At 35.5% G+C, this 23,419-nt stretch overlaps 1 protein-coding gene across 1 annotated transcript; it reads right to left on the reverse strand.

Annotated features, from left to right (window-relative positions):
• Positions 1-18,132: 18,132 nt before the first annotated feature.
• LOC131861595 (phospholipase A1-Igamma1, chloroplastic-like) lies at positions 18,133-19,446 on the reverse strand. The gene has a single exon (XM_059214945.1). The coding sequence runs from the start codon at positions 19,444-19,446 to the stop codon at positions 18,133-18,135; it is 1,314 nt and encodes a 437-aa protein (XP_059070928.1).
• Positions 19,447-23,419: the final 3,973 nt, after the last annotated feature.

Below are 23,419 nucleotides of genomic sequence, written 5' to 3' on the forward strand. Positions count from 1 at the left end.
AGCATGAAAGAAACTAGAGAAGACAAGACCTAGACAAAAAAGATGCAAAAAAAACCAACAGCTAGGATAAAAGGACAACACAGAGCCAACGAGAAACTGGCATCCAAACTCCAACATTACATATCAAATAAAAACTTTAATAGACTCTTTGCATTCTGAACCAACAACATCATGGTCTTAGCGGCTTCTCTTACATCATTGTTCTCCTATTTTAGCTGAATGCCTTTCATCTTTGTCTCCATATCACTGGTTGTCTGCCTGGTCCTTCACCTGGAGATTTGATGAGTAGAGGTGGAGGTCGGTATATCATCAATGATTACCAAATCCTTATTCTTATTTTTCCTCTGTAAGTGATCCACCAAGGCATTCATGTTTTGAGACGAGATTCTCAAGACCTCAAGACTGTGGTTCATGAAGTTTTTCAATGCCTTCTCAGTTTTAGCAACTCGATTGATGATGATCTCATTATCCACCTCAGTCTTTTCTTTTACAATTCTAATCACATCCTCCAGATGTTTCAAATCCCCTTTTATAAGATCTTTTTCCGACCAGTCCTCCATTTCAATTTCATCCTCTGCTTCACTGGTTTCCACCTCCGCACTCTTTTTCCCCGAATTAGTATACTTGATCAAATTGTGAATCTTATTCTCCAGGTCTCTCTGTTTGCTCTGAATGCTGGTAATATTTTCAATAACCCACTTCTGAAAATTGAAAGACTCTAGCGTGTAATTTTGAGCGGCATTCAAGATAGTTTTCGCCGTATCCCTTTCCTGCTTAGAGCTCATGGATTTAGGGTTGGATTCCTCCATGGAGTTCTGGGTAAAATTCCTGCTATCTGAACCCATAGGGTTAGAATCAGGGTTTTCAATATTGGCATCTTTTTTCCTTTCCTCCTCTTCTCCAGCATACTCTTCCTTCTCACTCTCCACTTCAATCTCAGCCTCCTTCTCCTGTTCCTCCATACCATCATTCACCTCTGTGTCCACATTATCAATGTCAACTCTCCCTTTTTTATGGGTAGGGGCATTCGACAAATCATCTTCAGACTCAGAGTCATTACAACTCTCAGAAATATGCGCATTTGTTACCTGGTTATCATCCTTTCTAACACTATCTTTTTTCTTTAGGTGTTCGTAAATGAGAAAAATAAGCCTCTAATGGGCTATGGGGTAAGATTTGGGCTTTTTGGCATGGTCAACCAAGCTCTCATTCAGGGATGATGCTAAATAAAAGGGCAAAGAAATCTTAACCCCATGGCAGAAATGATTGAGAAATGCAAAATGATAATTGTAGACTTTAGTAAATCTACCATCAACAGTCAGGAATTCCATCAAAACCCTTAGCATTTTCTGCCAAAAAGACTTTACCTGCTGGGGGAGGTAGTAAGAAACATTGTCTTGCTTGGCAAGCCGAGCTTTCTCATCCTCAGTTTTCGGGAAGTTTTTAATCGCTTCAGCAGCAAACTTTCAGTCTCTGTAGAACTTTGTGCCCTCCTTTTGAAGTCTCGTGACCTCCGCAACCAAATCCTCATCAATCTTCCAGGTCTCCCCAAACAAAGTGACTCTGTTGCTGTTCCAACCCTTAGCAAAGCCTTGAGACACTGATTTTCTGCTACCATGCAGCTTTTCCATATAGTTGGTGAATCCATGTCTATGGAGCCTCCTCCACACTTTCTGCTCACTTTTCCAGTTCTCGCAACCAGAGGGCTCGTTCCGGTTTAGGTTACCTCTCATGTTGAATAGCAGGTTGAAGTCTCTAATAGTATATCTCACAAATTGCAGGCCAAGACTTAAACACAGGCTATTGAGCAAAATACTGGGATCGCAGAACAGAGTACCATCTGTGATTTTAAAGAAGTAAATAATAATGGCCGCAGAGATCCAACACTTATTATTATAATCCCCGTCACACAAATGATCATAAAAATGATGCCTAAAAACAATCATTAACTGACAGTTCGCTTGCCCCCAATCTCTGTCTTTGGATTCTGAACCCCAAAAAGTGATCATGATTTTAACTTGAACCATTGATGTGATCAAATAATAATTGCTCCCTAACATCCCTTTTACATTGGGCCTCTCTGATATATTTAGCATCCACCTCTAAATTGACCCCTTCATTAGCTAAAAGGTCTGCAACCTTATTGCCTTCCCTTAGAGTATGAGTTATGAGAATACTAACATAGTCATTTAATAACTTTTTAGCACTTTCAATAGTATTAGTAATATTCCAAGAGGAAGAACTAGTACCTTTAAGAGCCTGAATGATATTGAGGGAGTCCCCTTCCAACCAATTTTTTTTAAAATTGAATCCCTGAGCAAGCTGGAGGCTTTTTAGCATAGCCCGAGCTTCAGCCACATGATTATTTTGGACTCCAAAAGGAGAAACAATAGCAGCAATGCAAACACCTTGAGCATTTATGATGACTCCTCCCCCACCGGACTTCCCATGGTTGCCTTTAGCAGCTCCATCAAAATTCACCTTGACCCAATCATAATAAAGAAATCTCCAAATAATATTTTCTCTCCTTGTCTTATTGTCATATCTGTAGACTTTGTGGATTAAATTCCATTAAATAAGGATGCCTTTTTCAATATCATTCATATCAGCAAAAAACCATTGTTTGTTGTTCCTGTGAGGAATATTTATGTTTTCTTTTATAGCCCTGCAAACTTTTTCAAAGACCCCTTGAGAAGTGCACTTAGCTTCCCTAAATATTCTGTTATTTCTCTCTTTCTAGATGCCCCAACAAGTCATGGGAAGGATTAAGGACCAAAGGTTCTTGATAAGAGGAAATTTGGTGGGAAAGATCCATTGCCAAATAATTTCCTTGAGATTGTTGTGCATAACCCAATCAACTTTCCAATTCACCCAAAACTTACTCCAGATTTCCCAAGAGAAGGAGCAATGGATGAACAGATGATCAACTAATTCTTCCTCTTTATGACATAGCTCACACCTGTTGGGGAACATAAAACCTCTTTGGGCCAAGTTATCAATAGTAAGAATCCTATTGTGAGTAGCAAGCCAAAAGAACATGTTGACTTTAGGGATAAGAATTCTATTCCAAACTTTACCCCATATTGGGTTGCTGATTTGGGTAAATGTGTTTTTATAGGCTGAGGCAACCGTGAAGTCGCCTCTAGGATTACTCTTCGAGAGGAACACATCATCAAAATCTTTGTTAATAGAAAAGGACAACAACTCTTGCTGAAGTAGCGAAAACATGGGGAAGTCATCAGATCCCGGAGCCTTATCCCCCTGAAAGGACAAGACCATTTTTTTAATTTCCTCAGCAGAGGAGATAACAAAAAGGGCCTTATTCTGGTTAGGATCAATAATCTTGGGGATGATGTCAACCAGATCCTGTTGCTTAGCAGAATCAATCTCCTTGCTACTGGTGAGGAGTTGAGAAAAGAAACTAACAGCTTCATCCCTAATATCATCCTCCTTAAGAATAATTTTGTCCTCAGCAATTAATCTGGAAATTCTATTCACAACTTTATGTTTCATAGAAGTCATGTGAAAAAATTAGTATTTCTATCCCCAACTTTCACCCAAATAGCCCTGGATCTCTGTCTTCAATAGATTTCCTCCCTAGAAATAATATTGTGAAGTTTGAATAATATATTCATCTTCCTTAGCCTTGGGATACTTTTTACAGCCATCTTTTTGTATTGAGTTTTAGATATGTTCTAATTCCTCCTTCAACTTTTTTTTTTGATTGAAAAATATCACCAAAGACCTTCTTGTTCTAGATCTTAATGTTATCTTTGACGTTTCTAAGTTTTTTAGCAACTTTGTACATGGCTGTTCTATCCACATCAATATTCCACCAGTTGGCAATGGATTTTTCTAGAGAGGGGTGAGAGATCCACATTTTCTGAAACCAGAAAGGGAAGCACTGTTTACTCTTAATGGACTCAGCAACAAAGGAAATGGGATAATGATCCGAGCCAATTCTATTGACAAATGATAAGGAGCATCTATGAGAAAGTATCCAATCATAAGTAATAAGGGATCTGTCAAGCCTTACCTAAATGAGGTCTTCTCCGTCCCTGCGATTAGACCAGGTGTAAGAAGCTCCAGTGAGATCAATATCAATAAGAGCATTGACATTGATGAAGTCCATCAAATCAGATCTGCTATCTAGTTGGGCTTGAGTTCCTCCAAATTTTTCAGTTCCTTGCAAAGGAGTATTGAAATCTCCCATCAACAGCCAACTGTCCTTAGGGAAAGATCTTCTTTTTTGCTGGATTTTATCCCAAAATTTACTCCTAGTAGCTTTGGAATTAGGGGCGTAGATATTTGTGACTACCCATTCCTTTCCTTAAGAGATGCTTTTAACTTTCATAGATATGATATTATCATCTTCATCAATCATATCTCCTAAAATAGTTTTCTTGTTCCAAAAATAGCCACCCCACCAAAGGCCCCATTCGAGCTACTACCACAGACCCCTCCATTTTTAAAGAAATTTAAATTCTCAACTTTGTCCTTACTCATTTTGGTTTTTTGCACAAGGATAATATCCGACTTATGGTCTCTAATGAGATTCCATAATATATCCTGTTTATTGAGACCATTTAGGTCTCGAATGTTCCATGAGATTACCTTCATTTGGAAACCTAGGGGAAGGATTCCTGTATAGTTTTCTGCCTTCCATCAGCTATGTTTTGCTTACTCTCCTAGTCCCTATGCCATTTCATGGATTTATGTCCCTGCGGAGATTTGGATAGACCAATATTTGCCTTGGATCTGGTCCTAGTTTTCACCCCATTAGGGCATCCCACCTTCTTTTTTCCATTCCCTATTATTTCTTCCTCATGTTCATCTCTGAGATCAGCTTGCATGTTATTCCACAATTCTCCTCTTTTCTGGGATGAAGTGGGCGTGTCAACTCCAACATTCTGGAGTAATGCATTTAGATTAACCTTAGGCAATCTGAACTTGTTCTTCCTTCCATAATTAACTTCATGTCCTTCCAAATCATTTGGGCTCTCTTTATCTCTTTTTATCGCTGAAAATTGAAGGGCCTCATGTTGAGCTTCAGTTGCATCCTCAATCTCACCTTCTTCAAGAATCTCTTCAATGATTACATTCTCATCCTCCTGAGTCTGTAGGACCTAAAAAATATTGACTGATTTGATCTCAAATCCACTGATTTCATTATTTTTATCTTCCTTCAAAAGGGGAGCCTTAAGAGGGTTAGCATTTCTATCACCTTTTGATAAGTCTTTTATGTTACCATGAATTCCACTTCCTCCTTTCACTCTACTATCTACCTTAATATTATTCTTTTCTTTCCATATGTATTTATGGGGATTGTTAACCTTCATAGGTTTTTTGGGGTTGCTAGGGCAAGCCTTATCCCAGTGTCCATCTTTCTTACAGGAAAAGCACACAAAGGGGAGGGACTCAAACTCTATTGTCTATTCCCATAAACCAAGTTTGGAATTTATATCAATAGAGCTAGGAAGATCCATCTTTTGCGAAATATTGACACAAATGCGCGCATAAACCAGTCTCTTTCGAGCTGCAGTCGTTGGATCTATCACAACAAGCTCCCCAAAGGAGTTCGCTATTCCTGAGAAAACGTCCTCAACCCATAATTCAAGCGGCAAGCCTGACAACCTTACCCAGATCAGAGCAGATTCAAAGAAGGAATCATTGAGTTCCATATTAGGAGACCATTTTCTCATGGATAGGGAAGATTTACCAAACGTCCAAGGTCCACCGCTTAATGTTGCTTCCATATCTTCCTGACAAGAAAAGGAAAAAACAAAAAAACCCCTTGACAGGGCTAAAACATCAACCTGTCCTTTCAGCCTCCATTTTCTCTTAACAAATGATCTAACATCCCCAATATTGGGTCGTGGTCCAACAAACTTTCCCAACAGAGAGAAGGCCATTAAAGAAATGCTATGATCAATAACCAAATTTGGAACAACAATAGCTAATCTACCCGTTTATCTATCAGAGATGTCTTCCACAAAGGGGAAGGACAATTTTCCAGTTGGTTTATTTGCAAAAAGAATAATCTAAGGTTTGAGAGCCTTCACCTCTGTAGTCTTTTCTAAGTCAGCTTTCACACCCTCGGGACCCGATTTTGGAAAATCTTTCATCTTTTTGCGGTCCAAAGGAGGGTCCCGATGCCGTGGGTCCCCATCTAGTCTCCCATCCTCATCATCCATCGCTTGTCCTTGAGCTGCAGAGGCAGTAGAACCAGAGGACCCAACCTCGCTATTCCCTCCATTTCCAGAATTCAAATTTCCCTCTACTTGTGCTGTTCCCTCCATTTCTCATTTTTTCATATTTTCTCTATATGGTTAATTGTTAAGTTGTATTGTTTACTAGTATCCGTTCCTACCGACATATGTCTGTTCTTTATTGGTACTTGACTTTTTTAAGGTTGTATTGTGGGCTAAAAGTTATAATTTGTTAACAATTGATTCACCCCCCCCCTCTCATTTGTTCACCGGTTATCCTAACAATCCCAACTCCTATTGAGGTGGAGGTGAGTCTTGCCTATCTTCTTGTGAGTAGATGCTTGGAGAGGTTTGAGATGGCTGTTTTCCTTAGACTTTCTGTTTGGGTTTTTCTTTCTTGGTTTAGGTACCCAGGTTAAAACCCAACACTTTGGGTTTGGGGATCCTTCCAAATCCCCATGGGGTGGATGTTTTTAGCCTTGAAAGCTTTATGATAACCCCTATTTTCTTTTTTTAGAGGATGGGTCATTATGTCTATCTCTCTCATGGCTCCATGGTTGCATTATATTGATCACATTTTCAAAGGTTTGTTAGACATTTCATAGTGGGGTTGTAGATAAGTGTGATAAATTTATCAAGTCCTTTTAAGAGACAAATTTTCTGGTAGGTGATTAATACTTTTTTTTTTCTCTATGTATTTTGTGAGCATTATATTTCCTTTGGTAATGATATACATTCAATATGAATGAATTGATTCATAAAGTCCAAAGATGACTAAAACGCTTTAATATTTAATTTGAGCATATGGAATATTGTTAATGCCTTGGCAAGAGTTTGTGAAGTTCTAAATACGTGACTTGATTATATTATAAGTCTAAGGCTTTTATTTGAGGCATGAGATTTCTTTAATCTTTTGGTGGTTTATAAATACATTAGAATCACACCTAATGTTTGGCATTGGAATTACCTATGGTTTGACATGGTGAGAAAGTTTTAAGAATGTGGAATTTAATCAAGTATTATCTCTTTTTAGTTCTACAACTTCTTGAGGTATTCTTATTCCATCTTGTGCATAGATACCAACCCAAATAGTGAATTCACCATGTTGATGTTGTGCTACAATGATTTTATGTGGGCCCCATTAAGAGTACACTTGATGATGCTTGTATATTAAATCACAATGGTATGCACCCCATCAAATATAGACTGTGCAATAGTACTCCCTTTCTTGTGGTAAACCCACAAGTTCAACTATCAACCCATGATGATTTAAGCTATAATAGTACATTACAAGAAGTAAACATTCAATGATCTTGGGTGGGTCAATAGGCAATTCGATTGGTTCCACCTCATAGGCACACACCACACCTTAATCCCACATCCCATTGGTGTCATCAACAATTGAATGTCACCTCATCATCCAACAAAAAGAGTGGATTATTAAAAGTCAAATTAGAACACATTACAAACAATGGGCTATCAATAAACTGAAAAGTTATTACCACTTTCTAATTCAGACTAGCCATCCTAACGTCCAAAATATGAACATGTCAAATTAGGACTCTAGTTGAAGCTAAAGTCTTCTTGGATTTATTCAAGCTCTTTAATCACCTACTTGAGTTTCTTTGCCCTTTCTTTGTTTTCTTACTTTGTGAATTGTTCAGTAACAACAAGCTAATTTTTGGCTTCTAGAAGCATGGTTTGTGTATTCTCCAAGGCCTCCTTAATATCCGTAAGCTCCAAGGTTATCTTATTAACTTCATCTTATTTTACTTTCAATGGATTAGCAAAAACTTCAGTAATTTTTATGATTTCATCTCTATCTAAAAGTAATTGCAACCATATTTGATTGACCCTAAAGCTTCTTTTACCACTCATAAATTTGCAAGATTAAATTTACCATCCATCTCCCTATGTCTTCTCTAAATTAGGTCCTTCTAATAGAGGACTTCCATGATCTTGTGAGTGTCATCAAAATAGAATAAGGAAACTACAATTATATCCTCAATGACCTTCAACTAATTCTTCAGACTATGTGTTCAAAACGAGCATCTTGAAAAGAATTTTCTAATTGGTCCTCCAAATCAGCCACCTTAATGTCATACTCTTTACATAGTTTACACTCACAAGTTAGAAGAATCCCTTGGTAAGAATAAAATTCATCAACTACTGCAATATTATTATCTTCGATTACTTATGGTTTGACATGGTGAGAAAGTTTTAATAGTGTAGAATTTATTCAAGTATTATCTCTTTTTAGTTCTACAACATCTTGTGCATAGATACCAACCCAAATAGTGAATTCACCATGTTGATGTTGTGCTATAGTAATTTTATGTGGGCCACATTAAGAGTACACTTGATGATACTTATATATTCAATCAAAATGGTATGCACCCCAGCAAATATAGACCGTGCAATAGTACTCCCTTTCTTGTCGTAAACTGATAAGTTCAGCTGTCAACCCATGATAATTCAATCTATAATAGTCGTTTACAAGAAGTAAAGATTCAATGATCTTGGGTGGGTCAATAGACAACTCAATTGTCTCCACCTCATAGGACCACACACAACACCTTAATCCCACATCCCATTGGTGTCATCAACAACTAGAAGTCACCTCATCATCCAACTCAAAGAGTAGATTATTGAAAGTCAAATTAGCACTCATAACAAACAATGGGCTATCAATAAACTTAACAGTTATTACCACTCTCTAATTCAAACCAACCATCCTAACGTCCAAAATTTGAACATGTCAAATTAGGACTCTACTTGAAGCTAAAGTCTTCTTGGATTTATTCAAGATCTTCAATCACCTACTTGAGTTCCTTTTCCCTTTCTTTCTTTTCCTACTCCGTGAACTATTCAGTAACAACAAGCTAATATTTTGCTTCTAGAGGAATCATTTGTGTATTCTCCAAGGCCTCCTTACTATCCTTAAGGTCCAAGGTGAGCTTATTAACTTCATCTTATTTAATTTTCAATGAATTAGCAAAAGCTTCAGTAATTTTTATGATTTCATATCTCTCTAAAAGTAATCCTAACCATATTTGATGGACCGTAAAGCTTCTTTTACCACTCATAAATTTGCAAGATTAAATTTACCTTCCATCCCCAAATGTCTTCTCTAAATTAGGTCCTTCAAATAGAGGACTTCCATGATCTTGTGAGTGTCATCAAAATAGAATAAGGGTACCACAATTATATCCTCACCGACCTTCAACAAATTCTTCAGACTATGTGTCTCAAAACTAGCATCTTGAAAAGAATTTTCTAATTGGTCCTCCAAATCGGCACCTTAATGTCATACTCTTTACATAGTTTAGGCTCACAAGTTAGAACAATCCCTTGGTCAAAATAAAATTCATCAACTACTGCAATATTCTTAGCTTCAATTTATAATGTAATATTTAATTTTATTTATTGATTGGACCACATATTTGATTGAGTGTCCAAGCGTCTTGACATGTGAAACATCACTTCTATTTTTTTTACTATCTATTTTTTGGTGAATCTTCTATCCTGTAAACCAAAATAAATTATTTCCTTTTTAGTGAACTAGTTTTTAAGCTTCTCAATTCTCTACTCTACTAATTTTTATGAGAACTCACAAGCTATATGTGAGACATCTTGTTCCTTTCTAAAAATGGCCAAAATTTGAAATTTTACCCACTTAGAGATTCATCATCTTCATTTAAAATCAAGCAAAAAATAATTAACATGGATGCCTTAACATTTTATGCATGATATTTTTTTATTTTGGTAAATAATCATTGGAACATTCGGAGAATTAAATTATTACACTCGAGATCAATAAAAATAACGAATGATCTCACCTTGTCCATAAATTTTAAACTTTGAGCCCTCTTATCAAAAGAAGGGCTTTTAGTACCACCCAACCCATGAAATATTTTAATAATAATCTATAAAATCATTATTATATAGTGTTATATGAGCTATAATTCTTAAGAATTTACTGAGACAAGAGGTAACTTCAAGTTTTAATCCTCACGAGGATGTTCCATAAGCTTCTGTTGGACCAATTCAACATCCTGCAATATAACTGTTCTACCTTAGAAAAACATAATTCCAATTATAGCAGCTTAATAAGAAAATTATCTATAAATTGCACAAACTCCAATTCTATTCCAATCATTAAGAGCCAATTTTTCACTTCCTTTTCTGTCTATAATTGCCTAGGCCGAATACACTTCATTTAATCATTGAAATATTTTGATAAATGGCCGACAATCTAATTTTCTTTAGATGCAATAATTTACCAAGTTTAAATGTTTTCCAAAATGTCATGCAACTCAAGAAAGTTTAATAGATGCTAGTCTCCCAACAGGTTGGCAAGACCACTACCTCTAATACCTGTGTAGGAAACCACATCAGTTGTAGCAACATTTTTTTGTAATTTTTCCCCAATTTTAGAGAATTATCATTAAGACAAATAGTTTGCACGCATTCTATGGAAGAGATTTCATATTGAGGTATTTGGTGATAGTTTGTTGAAAACAATGCAACATATATGTTGCTTGATGAATTTCATTCATGAGTACTATAGTTTGATATGTTTGTGTCCATAATTGTAACATATTGTACCATCTACTAAAAAAGATTATCATTTTTTAACATATTGTATCATTCGGTATGTTTGTTAAAAAAAAAGGTGTCTCTCTAATGGATTACAAGCAAGTCTAGAATCAGACTGCCTAACTATATTTTCTAATGATATCCTATCCCATAAGGAGAAATTTGAGGATGAACTATTGGTTTTGGTGTAAGATATGATGAAGGGGAGGTCTCCTGATTTGTCTTTTCCTCATCCTTCCCCCAGTGATACACCCTGTGTCTCTCGTTATCATACCGACTCTTACCACCCGAGTCCTCCTGAATGTTTTTAGTCAGGTCACAATATCTGGGTTCTTCCTTCCCCTATTGTCCACTCGAATCCTGTGTCGCATCACCCTGCCCGTTCTCAGATCCATCCCCTACCCGGGCTGTGTCAACTTCAAATGTTTCAAAATCACACTTCTCCCAACAAACTGCCTGCTTCTCCTGCTCTTCTTAGCTTTGTTTAAACCCTTGTTGCTGCTTTCTTTCAAATGTTGATAGAATGAATATTCATATAATATCGAGGTGGTGAAAGTAGTACGAATGCATTAATGCAAATATCTTTTGAAAGGATTGATTGTAATTGAGAACATAAATGCATGTACATAGCTCAAAAATGTTTCATGATCAAACAACTAACAAACCATGTCTAGGGTGCATTATGTTCATGCTGATTAGATGAGGAACAATGATTCTATTAGCGAGACAAGATTTGTCTCATTTTAAAAGAGAGTAGATGTGAGAAGTGAGAGGCTGGTGAGTTGGTTTGTTTTCACACCCGATACTATGCAGTTTGCCCACATTGCCCAAAAATTATTTTAATATTGCTTGTTTGAAACATTGATAAGAACAATTGCTTCTTTGAAACATCAACAGGAACAGTTGGTTGTTTCAGATGTCTAGAAACAAAAAGAAGACATAATAACCAATTTTTGAGTGTGAGACAAAAACGTCAAGCTCACCATATGCAAGCTTTCTTGCAAGTGTAGCCTATTGACTAATTAATCCTTATAACCCCCAAAAGTGCTTTATTTAAGTATTTAATTATTTTGGGCACCTTAGGTACAAGGTTAGGCAAATCCAACCTTTAAAACTTTCCATTCTCTCTCCAACAAGATATTATACCAATATGCCCACTAAATTGTTTTAATTAAATCAATACAACCTCTATAAATTTAATTAAATATAGGTCAACATTACACCCGAGTTGTAAAACTGGTTTAAATGCATTAAAATTAAAATTGGCTGCATAGGAGTGATGATAACCAAACATAATCGAGACACTTATTATAGATAGATTCTCTCTCCAAGAATATTGGAGAGCACACCAAAAGTCTAAAATAACCTCAAAAACTACCCTCTAAGTCCTTTAGGCCATCCAATCTTGTTGGTAACATAAAAAATACTCTAATATGGTCGATACACACCCATAATATTAGAGCCAACTACAAAGCTACATAACATGAAAATGCGGACATTACACTTATCCCTTCTATAAGATTTATTTGTGTAATGTCCCCTTTATTTGGACCTTAAATTTAATTAAATAATAAAAATTTAAGTTGTCAAAATTACATAAATTTAATAACAACTTAATTTAATTATCTAATAAGGTTATAAAAAAGACGTTAATTAAAAGGTTCTATTTATTATTTCCCATTTTAAAAAGACAAATATTAAAAGGTAAGAGAATTTTAAAAGGGTTTCTAGAAGCTCCCTTGGCGAGTTATAAAAAGACACTTTGAGTCTCTATTGGGTATGCTTAGTTTATTCTTTCTCTAGTATAGCTCAAAAAGATTTTAGATTTTAGTTGAGAAGCCCTAGTATGGAAACCCTCAAGTTTGGAGGAATTGGATGAAAACCTAGTTTCATTCTTGAAGCAGTTTCAATTAGCATTCGCGGTTGCATTGTATTGACGATCTCAGATTTTGAATGGTTTATTAGAGATTTCATAGGGGGGTTGAAAGTAAGTTTGATAAATTTATGAAGTCCTTTTAAGAGACAAATTTGCAGGTTGGAGATTAATACTGGTTTTTTCTCTATTTATTCCATGCGCATTATATTGCCTCTGGTAATGATATACTTTCAATATGAATGAATCGATTCATAAAGTCTAATGATGAATAAAAAGATTTAATATTTAATTTGAGCATATGGAATATTTTTAATGCCTTGGCAAGAGTTTGTGAAGTTCTAAATACGTTACTTGATTATATTATAAGTCTAAGGCTTTTGTTTGAGGCATGAGATTTATATATATTTTTGGTTCTTTATTAATACATTAGAATCACACCTAGTATTTGGCATTGAAATTACTTATGGTTTGACATGGTGAGAAAGTTTTAATAATGTGGAATTTATTCAAGTATTATCTCTTTTTAGCTCTACAACATCTTGACATATGCTTATTCCATCTTGTGCATAGATACCAACCCAAATAGTGAATTAACCATGTTGATGTTGTGCTATAGTAATTTTATGTGGGCCACATTAAGAGTACACTTGATGATACTTATATATTCAATCAAAACGGTATGCACCCCAACAAATATAGACCGTGCAATAGTACTCCCTTTCTTGTCATAAACCGACAAGTTCAACTGTCAACCCATGATAATTCAATCTATAATAGTCCATTACAAGAAGTAAAGACTCAATGATTTTGGGTGGGTCAATAGACAATTCAATTGGCTCCACCTCATAGGACCACAAACAACACCTTAATCCCACATCCCATTGGTTTCATCAACAACTAGATGTCACCTCATCATCCAACTCAAAGAGTGGATTTTAGAAAGTCAAATTAGCACTCATAACAAACAATGGGCTATCAATAAACTTAAAAGTTATTACCACTTTCTAATTCAAACCAACCATCCTAACGTCCAAAATTAGGACTCTACTTGAAGCTAAAGTCTTCTTGGATTTATTCAAGATCTTAAATCACCTACTTGAGTTCCTTTGCCCTTTCTTTCTTTTCCTACTTCATGAACGGTTCAATAACAACAAGCTAATATGTCTGCAATATTCTTAGCTTCAATTTATAATGTACTATTTAATTTTATTTATCAATTGGACCACATATGTGATTGAGTGTCCAAGCCTCTTGACATGTGAAACATCACTTCTCTTTTTACTCCTATCTATTTTTGTGGGATCTTGTATGTTGTAAACCAAAAGAAATCACTTCCTATTTTGTCAGCTAGTTTTTAAGCTTCTCAATTTTTTACTCTACTAATTTTTATGAGAACCTACGAGCTATATGTGAGACATCTTGTTCCTTTCTAAAAATGGCCAAAAATTAAAATTGTACCTTCTTAGAGATATCATCATCTTCATTTGAAATCAAGCAAACATGGATGCCTTAACATTTTATGCATGATGTTTTTTTATTTTGGTAAAGAATCATTGGAACATTCAAATAATTAAATTATTGCACTTGAGATCAATAAAAATTAAAAAATGATCTCACCTTATCCATAACTTTTAAACTTTGAGCCCTCTTATCAAAAGAGTGGCTTCTGGTACCACACAACCCATGAAATTCTTTAATAATAATCTATAAAATCATCATCATTATATCATTATTATATAGTGTTATATGAATTGTAATTCTTAAGAACTCATTGAGACAAGAGGCAACTTCAAGTCTTAATCCTCATGAGGATGTTCCATAAGCTTCCGTTGGACCAATTCAACATCCTGCAATATAATTGTTCTACCTTAGACAAACATAATTCCAATTACATCAGCTTGATAAGAAAATTATCTAGAAATTGGAGACTCCAACTTTATTCCAATCATTAAGAGCCAAATTTCCACTTTTCTTTCTATAATTTCCTAGGTTGAATACACTTCATCAAATCACTGAAATATTTTGATAAGTGACCCACAATCTAATTTTCTTTAGATGCAATAATATACCAAGTTTGAATGTTTTCCAAAATGTCATGCAACTCAAGAAACTTTAATAGATGGTAGTCTCCCAACAGGTTGGCAAGACCGCTAGCTCTAATACCTATGTAAGACACCACCTCAGATGTAGCAACTCTTTTTTTATAATTTTCCCCAATTTTAGAGAATTGTCATTAAGACAAATATTTTGCATGCATTTTATAGAAGAGTTTTCATATTGAGGTATTTGGTGATATTTTGTTGATTAGAAAGCAACATATATGTTGTTAGTGAACTTATTTCATGAGTACTTTATTTTGATATGTTTGTCTCCATATTTGTAACATATTGTATCATTTAGTAAAAAAACATCATATTTCCTAGTTCATGTTGTATCATTCAGTATGTTTGTTAGAAAGAAAGGTGTCACTCTAATGGATTACAAGCAAGTCTAGAATAAGACTGCCTAACTATATTTTCTACTGATATCCTATCTCATAAGGAGGAAATTGAGGATGAACTCTTGGTTTAGGTGTAGGAGAGGTTATAGTCAGGCAAAGGGAAGCAATTATCCTTCAATCTCAATGGAAGATTAGTGCATTTACATGCTTTTATATTGCCATCTGAATGACTCTATTTTTTGGGTGTTTTTTAAATTAGTTTTTGGGTGCTACGAGGCTCCATATTTTAGTGCCATAGGATGTAATCATAGAATATGGCTGTTAAGGAATTCTATTTGGCTAATGTGAAGATTGTGGACAGGTTTACCACGAGCTAGGTATACATAGTTATTGAATCTTTTTATGCAGTTTTATTTCTCTTCATATGTAAGTCTCTGTGTCTAGAATATGATAGGGTATGAGATGCCATCATATGGCTGCAAGGAATATTTCTACTCTATTAGTGTTTTTTAGTGTGTATATTATAGTGTATTTGGATATTTTTATAAAAAATTAATATATATGCAATAATAATTTATCTATGTAATCTAGCAATTGTAGCTACAAATACTCATTGTTAATAGAGGATTTAATGCTATTAGAATATTGCATATTTTATATATAGTTTTGAAACATAATTTGCATGGAACTCATTTAATGTTGGTTTTTTTAATTGAACGTCATAGGCCTAGACATTGTGTACATCTAAACAAGGTGTTTTTGCTTGATCTATTAGGTCAGGAAAGCTAAGTGAAATATTACTCATAAATCTTGAATGCAACTTCTAGGAAGTTAATTCCAATTGATTGATGGGCATGGATCACTTGATAGTGTAGTGTAGTCGATTGCTTACAAATACAATTTCACACTCACTTTGGACCCACTTTGGACGTTATGTTCAGTTCATGTATGATTGTGCTTAGTTTCAGGAATGTTTTTGAATACTAGGTGCAATCCGCTACTCATGAGCGTTGTTCTCGTCTAAATTTTGCGCAGTTTGAGTTGTTGTTGGATAGTAGCTCTCGTGTCTCACAAATTTGTTCGAATCGCTCTATGAGTCCTTCAAAGGTGAAATCTAAATTCCATGAGGCATTCTGATAGTTTGATACTATCCCATAAGTTTTATAAATAGCGACGTTTTAAAATACTCATATACATCTTGTGTATTTTTTAATTGTACTTCCAATAAGGTAAATGATTTATTTCTTAGTCCAACCTTTACTTTTATGGTTCTTCCTTCAAGTGGAGCTTGATACTCATTTTGCACAAAAAATAGACATTATAGTATGTAATATTTAAAGGGGAGGAGGATAGTGAATAGATCATTGTTTTATTTATATACATCCTACAGTTTGCTACTCAAACACTAGCTTATTTCTATTTTAGGCTAACTTTTATGTATAAAAATCTGATTCGTTCTTAAATTTTTTATCCTACTAGAATTGAAACTTTTAGGGTCCTATTTCCAAAAGTCCTCTATGATCTCTAGGTTGAATTACGTTAACTTGAATCTTAGGAGGTTCAAGATTTGCTTCCCATTTTTTTTATTGTACTCCCATCCAAATAGAAGTGGATCTAAAATAAAGAACGTTTCCTTTTTAAAAACTCCATACATATTGAGTAATATTGCTAAGTTATTGAAAAAATTCTATGGATAACAATCTATCTATGAGAAATTTGGTAAGCCGAAAGGGTTACTCATAATTGTGCAATATTATCATTGTATGTTGTTGTCTAAGGAACGAGTCCAAAAAACTAAAAAGTATTAGTAGATTTTGGAGATTGCATGTGTCCAAACCGAATCTATGGTCATCTTTAGCAAGTCCATGAAATTTCGTATGTAGGCTGATTGCAAAAATACTAGGCAAAAAGTGGCATTTTAATAAATGATTAAATATATAAGAAAGAAAGAGTACTTAAGAAATTATTGTCCAATAAAATTGGCTATTTGATATTGTATTATAGTTTCCTTGGATTATACATAATTGATTTCAAGGATTTGGTATTGAGCTCATGTAAAGCTCCTAACTTAAAATCATACACTTGTCATTCACGATTTAATCAAAAAATGAAATCAAGAATAAAAAATGCATCCTTTATATTTTGTTGATAGTTGATAAGATTGATTGGTAAAGAAGGAAGCTCAATATTTTCACCATCACAATTTAGTTCCTTATCAAGAAAGCTAACTTGATTCTTTGTAGTCCCTTATGTCTTCTTCAAGCTCTCATAAATTAAATGCAATGCCTCCCCATCATGGGGAAGTTGCGGCATTACCATAGTAGCCTCCACAATAATTGTCACATCCCTAGACAATCATTGTTTTAGAATTATAATGTGTTGGATGTATACTTGTATAATCTTAAAGTATGGGTGCAATTGAGCGACAATAAAATGTGCTAGTGTAGAGCTATATACCTAGAAACCAAATATTTGGTAATCTCATAATTATAGATAGTATGGCATGCATACATGCAATCCTCAACTAAAGTTCTCGGTAGATTTAGATAGCACTAGAACATTCATATTGTCACTAATTCTGAGGATTAGAGAAAGATTTGAGAACTTACCCTTGTTGACTATTTTTACAAATTTTGTATGAAGGTATTTTGGGCTACAACAGAGCTGAGGCGTATTATCTCTTGTTTAATAGCAATGTTCATAATTAAAATCAATACTGATTTACGCGTACTTTTATTATCTATCAGATTACTGATGACACGTGATTGTTTTCTATGACAATCAAAAGCTAATTTGTATCATCCACAGCTATGAACTCCTGCATAGTTGATTTCATTTCACGCTAAAGGTTAAGCTTTGAAGTTAAATTAATTCAATAATGAATGTGACAACATGTTAAATATATACATCCAGATAAAAAGAATAATTCAATAACCAACACAGTTGTGGTGACATTGCGGCGCAGAACGTTGGACGTTGATGTCATCTGGAGTTGAGTGAGACATGAATTATTCCTCTTCTGATGGCTGCGTCCATTTGCCATCTGGACCTTTAACGAGGCCCTTGTTCTGTTCCTGCCACCATTTTGGAGGAATTTCATATTTCTCGCGCAATAAATCACAGCTCTTATTAACCAGAGCATGATCTCTTCCACTCCAAGAAAACGGCTGCTTACTTCCAACATACCCGTCCAGTAAATGCAAGTAAAGCTCTAAATTATGAAAGTAGGCAAGATTATGGGTGTGCTGAATGAATGGAGAATTGTTGTGTAAAGGAAGCTCGAAGCCAACATGAAAGTATGTCCACGGAAGCCAATGCAGCAATTTGCTGAGGCATCCCACGTTCTCGTTCATACAAACTCCGGGCACTTTGGGAACCACGTCACGCTTGTTCACAAACCTCAGCACTTTCACTCCAATCTCCTCCACCCGTTTAGCAAACGCAAGATTTCCCACCCGGGGAGAGGCAAAAGCGAAGACGGTGACGGGAATTTGATGAAAATTATGCTTGGTGCAAAGCATTTGTTTGATATCATAAGCGCTCAAGGTTGCAAGAGCAGCTCCTAAGCTGTGTCCCGTAAATGTTATGCTTAAATTGTCCATCTCTTTTTCATAAACTTGAATCAATCGTTCTATCTCTGAGACTACCAAATCTCTGGTGCTGATGTTCACAGTGGCTCCTGCAGCGCCTTGACGGTGACGGACAGTTGAAGTATAGCAGCTCAGGAATCCTCTCTCAATTAGTACTCCATCCGCGAAATGATGCTCTTGGTTTTTGCCTGTCCTCTTGCATCTATAGGATAATCTTGTAGGTACAAGAATATCTCTCAGGTCTTCTATCCATTCTTCAGCAGTCTGAGTTCCTCTCCATGCAATCACTATGTCTCGTCGTCCAAGCCTTCTTATCTCATTTGGATCCGTGCAAACTGCAATAAAACCCAACCAAACACCTTGGTCTTTTGGTTTCTCACCAAAAACTTGATTTAACAGATTAGTATTGGCGTAAACATATTTAGTGACTTGGTAGCCACTTTCAGACATGCCCATCTTATTGAACAGATCTCTTTTACTGTGATAACATGTGCCGTAGTTTTTGGAGTAGCTTTTGCCATCAAATGCGTCGTAACAAAGCTGTGCCAAATTCCCATATCTGAGAGCTTCAGCTTTCAAATTGGGCACCATGGGATCAAGCAAACCATTCCAATTATGGGCACCTTGTATATCTCTCCATACGTCACATAGCTGAGGCTGCGTTGAGTTAGTTTGGGAACTGGGTAATAATACAGCATTATCTTCAAGCTGGGGCAATGGAAATACGGCCATTGATTGACTGATAGAAATTAAGGAATCAATCAAATAATTGTGTCTGATTTCTGGGATGTCAAACAATGATCGGCCAGACAAAGCGTTCGAGGATGAATACAAGGTTTAAGACGAGCACCTTATAAATAGAAAATCACGCACTACAATAGCAGACAATCACGCACTACAATAGCAGACAAAGTAGAATTTCAATCTTCCAACCTGAACTTCTTCTTGTTGACGAGAATTGGGCATATAAGGCTTTGACTTCCCTTGTTCTTCCCGCGTTGTTGTTTTCAAACCTAACGTTCAGACACTAGATTAATACTACAGTATTTATTCAAAGACTATAATCAGAAGGTGTCAAGCTCCCCCACACAGATTGCAATATATTTTTTCAGCCGCCTTCACATCATGTATCTCGTGAATTTCCATCGCCACACTCAGATTGTCTGGCCAGGGGTTCCTAACTTTCAAATTAGCAAAACCCATGACCGCTATTTCTTTGTATCAATGCAAACTGCGCATTTTCTAACATTTTAATATTTAAAAGGAAAGATCATAAATTTGTGTGTTAAGATCTTGTTTAGGTATAAAACTGGTATCAAAAAGTTTGACAGGGATTTCCTAATTTTCTTGAATGTAAAAGTGAACATTTTTCAAAGGGGCATTTGTAACTTGGGTAAGAACAAGCTATAAATAAACCGACAGAAATGTTGTTTATGTCAAGGTGTGGAAAGTAATTAAGGATGGACTCAGATCATGCGTGGTTTTAAGATAGACACATCTCACATGACACATGATATAAAAAAGATCCTTTTCGCTCCATTTTATCTAGGTTGATGTCAAATTTTGTGATTTTATATGTTGAAATCACATATTTTGATTGTGGTGTTTTATGTTTTAAAAAACATGTCTATGTTTGGATATCTGTGTTTACATTTATTGATGAAGTATTTGAGATATTTATAAGAGAACTCCATTAATTCAGTTTTATATCTTCCTACACATCTATTATTCGTTAACCCAACTCTAGATTAGGATTTTCTAAAAAAATGTGAAAAAATATCTAACTAATTCAAGTCAAGTGTTAACCTTGTATCATTTGTCACTTTCTTTATAATTTTTAAAATCTTTGTGAGCTTAAAATCTCATGTCCTTGTGTATATAAACTAGTTTGGAGGGCTAAAATTGCAACAAGTTTTACATAGTGGGTCCAAGAATTTGCTAATTTACACAAAATTGATCGACAATTGTTAGAAAATCAATCAAACATTGTGGCTCACCTTGAATTGCGAATAATATGGCAACTATATTTGATGGGTAGAAGTGTAGATCCCTTAGGGATTTGTATTGACTTTATGGAATCATTGTATTTTTTTTCTAAGTGTATCCTTTTGCTTGTGAAATCCAATAGAGAGGTCTGTTTTAAAATCAATTTGTTGATCGATGGTCATCCCCAAACTTGCCATACTTAATACTTGCAAATGTGGTTGCAACTTTAGGTTTCCATCACCGATCATCTTGATTGCATTTTCAATCAAATAATTCATTTCCGCGGGATAGTAAATTATTCCTATAAAAATTGAAATACATATGAAAACTATTACGCAATGAATGTAAACTATAAAACTTTACCTTATGAAGCAGACATTGCAAATGAAGTTGAAACAATAATACCTATTTAACCATGTATAATTAATGTTGAAGATACAACATAGTTGTTTCCAAGATGAATTAATTTTTTGAAGTGTAATACATTTAGATAGGTTAAACATATTTTTTGAATAATACATGTCAATTTTCTTGTTTTGATGTTTTACAACAAGATAATGTCTTATGGAAGTTTACACTCTACATAATTAGAAAGAATGAATGGTGGTGAGTAAAAAGGGATACAAAATATGAGCAATATTCTATACGACTTGTAAAATGCCAATAATCTAAAAATAACATTTATTTTTACAAACATAAATATAAATGTGGATTAGAATGAGTGAATTAAAGATTTTTTAGTTATTACTAAGCTAAAAAATTATAATGAATTTATGTAAAATGGTAATAATTATTGATATAAACATATAGTTCCTATTATTGGTTTAGTTATGATTGATTAAAGCAAGATAGGCCTGGACCTCTTACATAACCACTATAAAGAAGCTACTTGAAGACAGAGGACCAGAGGAGGTCATACGGGCCCCACTAGGTAAGGTTGAAGCCAAATGAAACTTATAAAGTCTTAGAATTAAACCCTGGTGAAGAGGGAGAGTGTTCTTGGAAACCACCGACTGAGATAAGGAGGAGCAAATCCATAATTTTTTTTAAAATTTAGCTCCTATTATTGGTGTAGTAAAAATATTAGTTAGAACTTTTATTATGTGCCAACAATTGTAAGTAATTCAAATGAAATGTGGGACGTAATTTGCAATTAATTAATTATTGCTAGTAGGTATGATCACTTGTAAATACATCTATCACTAATTGTTGGAGAACAGTAATAGAAATTTAAAATAGGAAGCAACTCAAGAAAAGACCAAAAACTTGAAATATAAAAAATAAAGTTATTATATTTTATTAATGTAAGCAGCTAGAGAGGTGGGAATGGCGGGAACAACTGGAGTGACTGGTTTGAATTCGAATGGAGCAGGAGCAGGAGCGGGAAGATTGGGTGATGAAGGTTTCGGAGGCTCCCACGTGATGTAATCCATGGGAGAAACAAAACCTAAAGCTTCTGATGGCAGTCTCAACGGGTTTTGGGATGGGGACACCTTGCCGGTACCAACAAAAGAAAAAACTGACTTTACTGTTTTACCTTGTGGTGGGGAGGGTCCCAGAAAGTTTGTGGAGAATCTTAGGAAACCGGGATCTCTAGACTGCAACAGAAAATGGTCTACTTTATTTGGGTCAAACCTCAAATGCAAGGCTATTGCGCCTCTTCCCCATAAAGTGGACCTGAAGTTTGGCTCTTGTTCAATTTCTATTCCAGATTGTATCGTGGAAAAGAATATGGCTAATCTGACCCCTATCCTGGTTGGCAAGTTTATTGGCCCTCGACCTAATATTGAAGCTGTTAGGGATTCGGTGTCTCGTAAATGGAAGGGAAAGGGTCAAATTGATGTGGTTTCCATGTCTAATGGTTTTTTCTCCTTCTCCTTTGCCTGTGAGGAGGACCTTCGATCTTTCTTAGCGGGTGGTCCCTGGATGTTAGGCAAATCATCGTTGGCTCTCAAGAAATGGGAACTAGGCTTTAACCCAAAGGAATGGGAATGTAATGAGGCCCCTATTTGGGTGCGGCTACCAAATTTTCCTATGGAGTTCTAGGGTGAAGAAATCTTTGCTGGGATTGTTGGATGCTTTGGTGAGCTCCTTTCAGTTGACCCAGTGACCTCTGCGAAGACGCGTCTAGTGTATGCTAGAATCTGTGTGAATGTTAAACAATCTGCTAATTTGCCAAAGGAGATTGGCCCCTTCTCTAAGCTGGGCAAATGGGTTTAGAAAGTCGAGTATGAATCTATTCCCTTTACTTGTTTCCATTGTAAAAAAGTTGGTCATTGGGCCAGGGAATGCCCTTCTAAGCCTATGCCTAAGAGGAGTTGGAAGAAGAAAAATGAGACAAAGGGGGTGGATTTGGTGGAGTCTCCGTCCTTAGATCCCACTCCATGTATGGATGGAATGAATAATATCCCATGTGTTCAGGTTGGTCCAGATCCAAATCCTTCAAACCTAGATCCCTTGAATGAGGGGGGGGGGATGCAGGGGGAAGTTTGAAGCCCGAGGAGATTTCTAATGGGGATAAGTCTATGACGGAGGTTCATAGGGTTAAGGATCCTTGCATCCACCTTGTTGTTGATGTTGGGAATTTATTGGATTCAAACATTACTGACGATGTGACCCAGGATGATGATAATCCAAATCTGTTTATTGAGGTAAAAACTAAGCACAAAAAAAGGAACTCCCCAAATGGTCATTTATTAACACTGGTTTCTAGTGGTGT

The sequence above is a fragment of the Cryptomeria japonica genome, unplaced genomic scaffold (genome assembly GCF_030272615.1).
Source record: "Cryptomeria japonica unplaced genomic scaffold, Sugi_1.0 HiC_scaffold_28, whole genome shotgun sequence".
Lineage (NCBI taxonomy): Eukaryota > Viridiplantae > Streptophyta > Pinopsida > Cupressales > Cupressaceae > Cryptomeria > Cryptomeria japonica.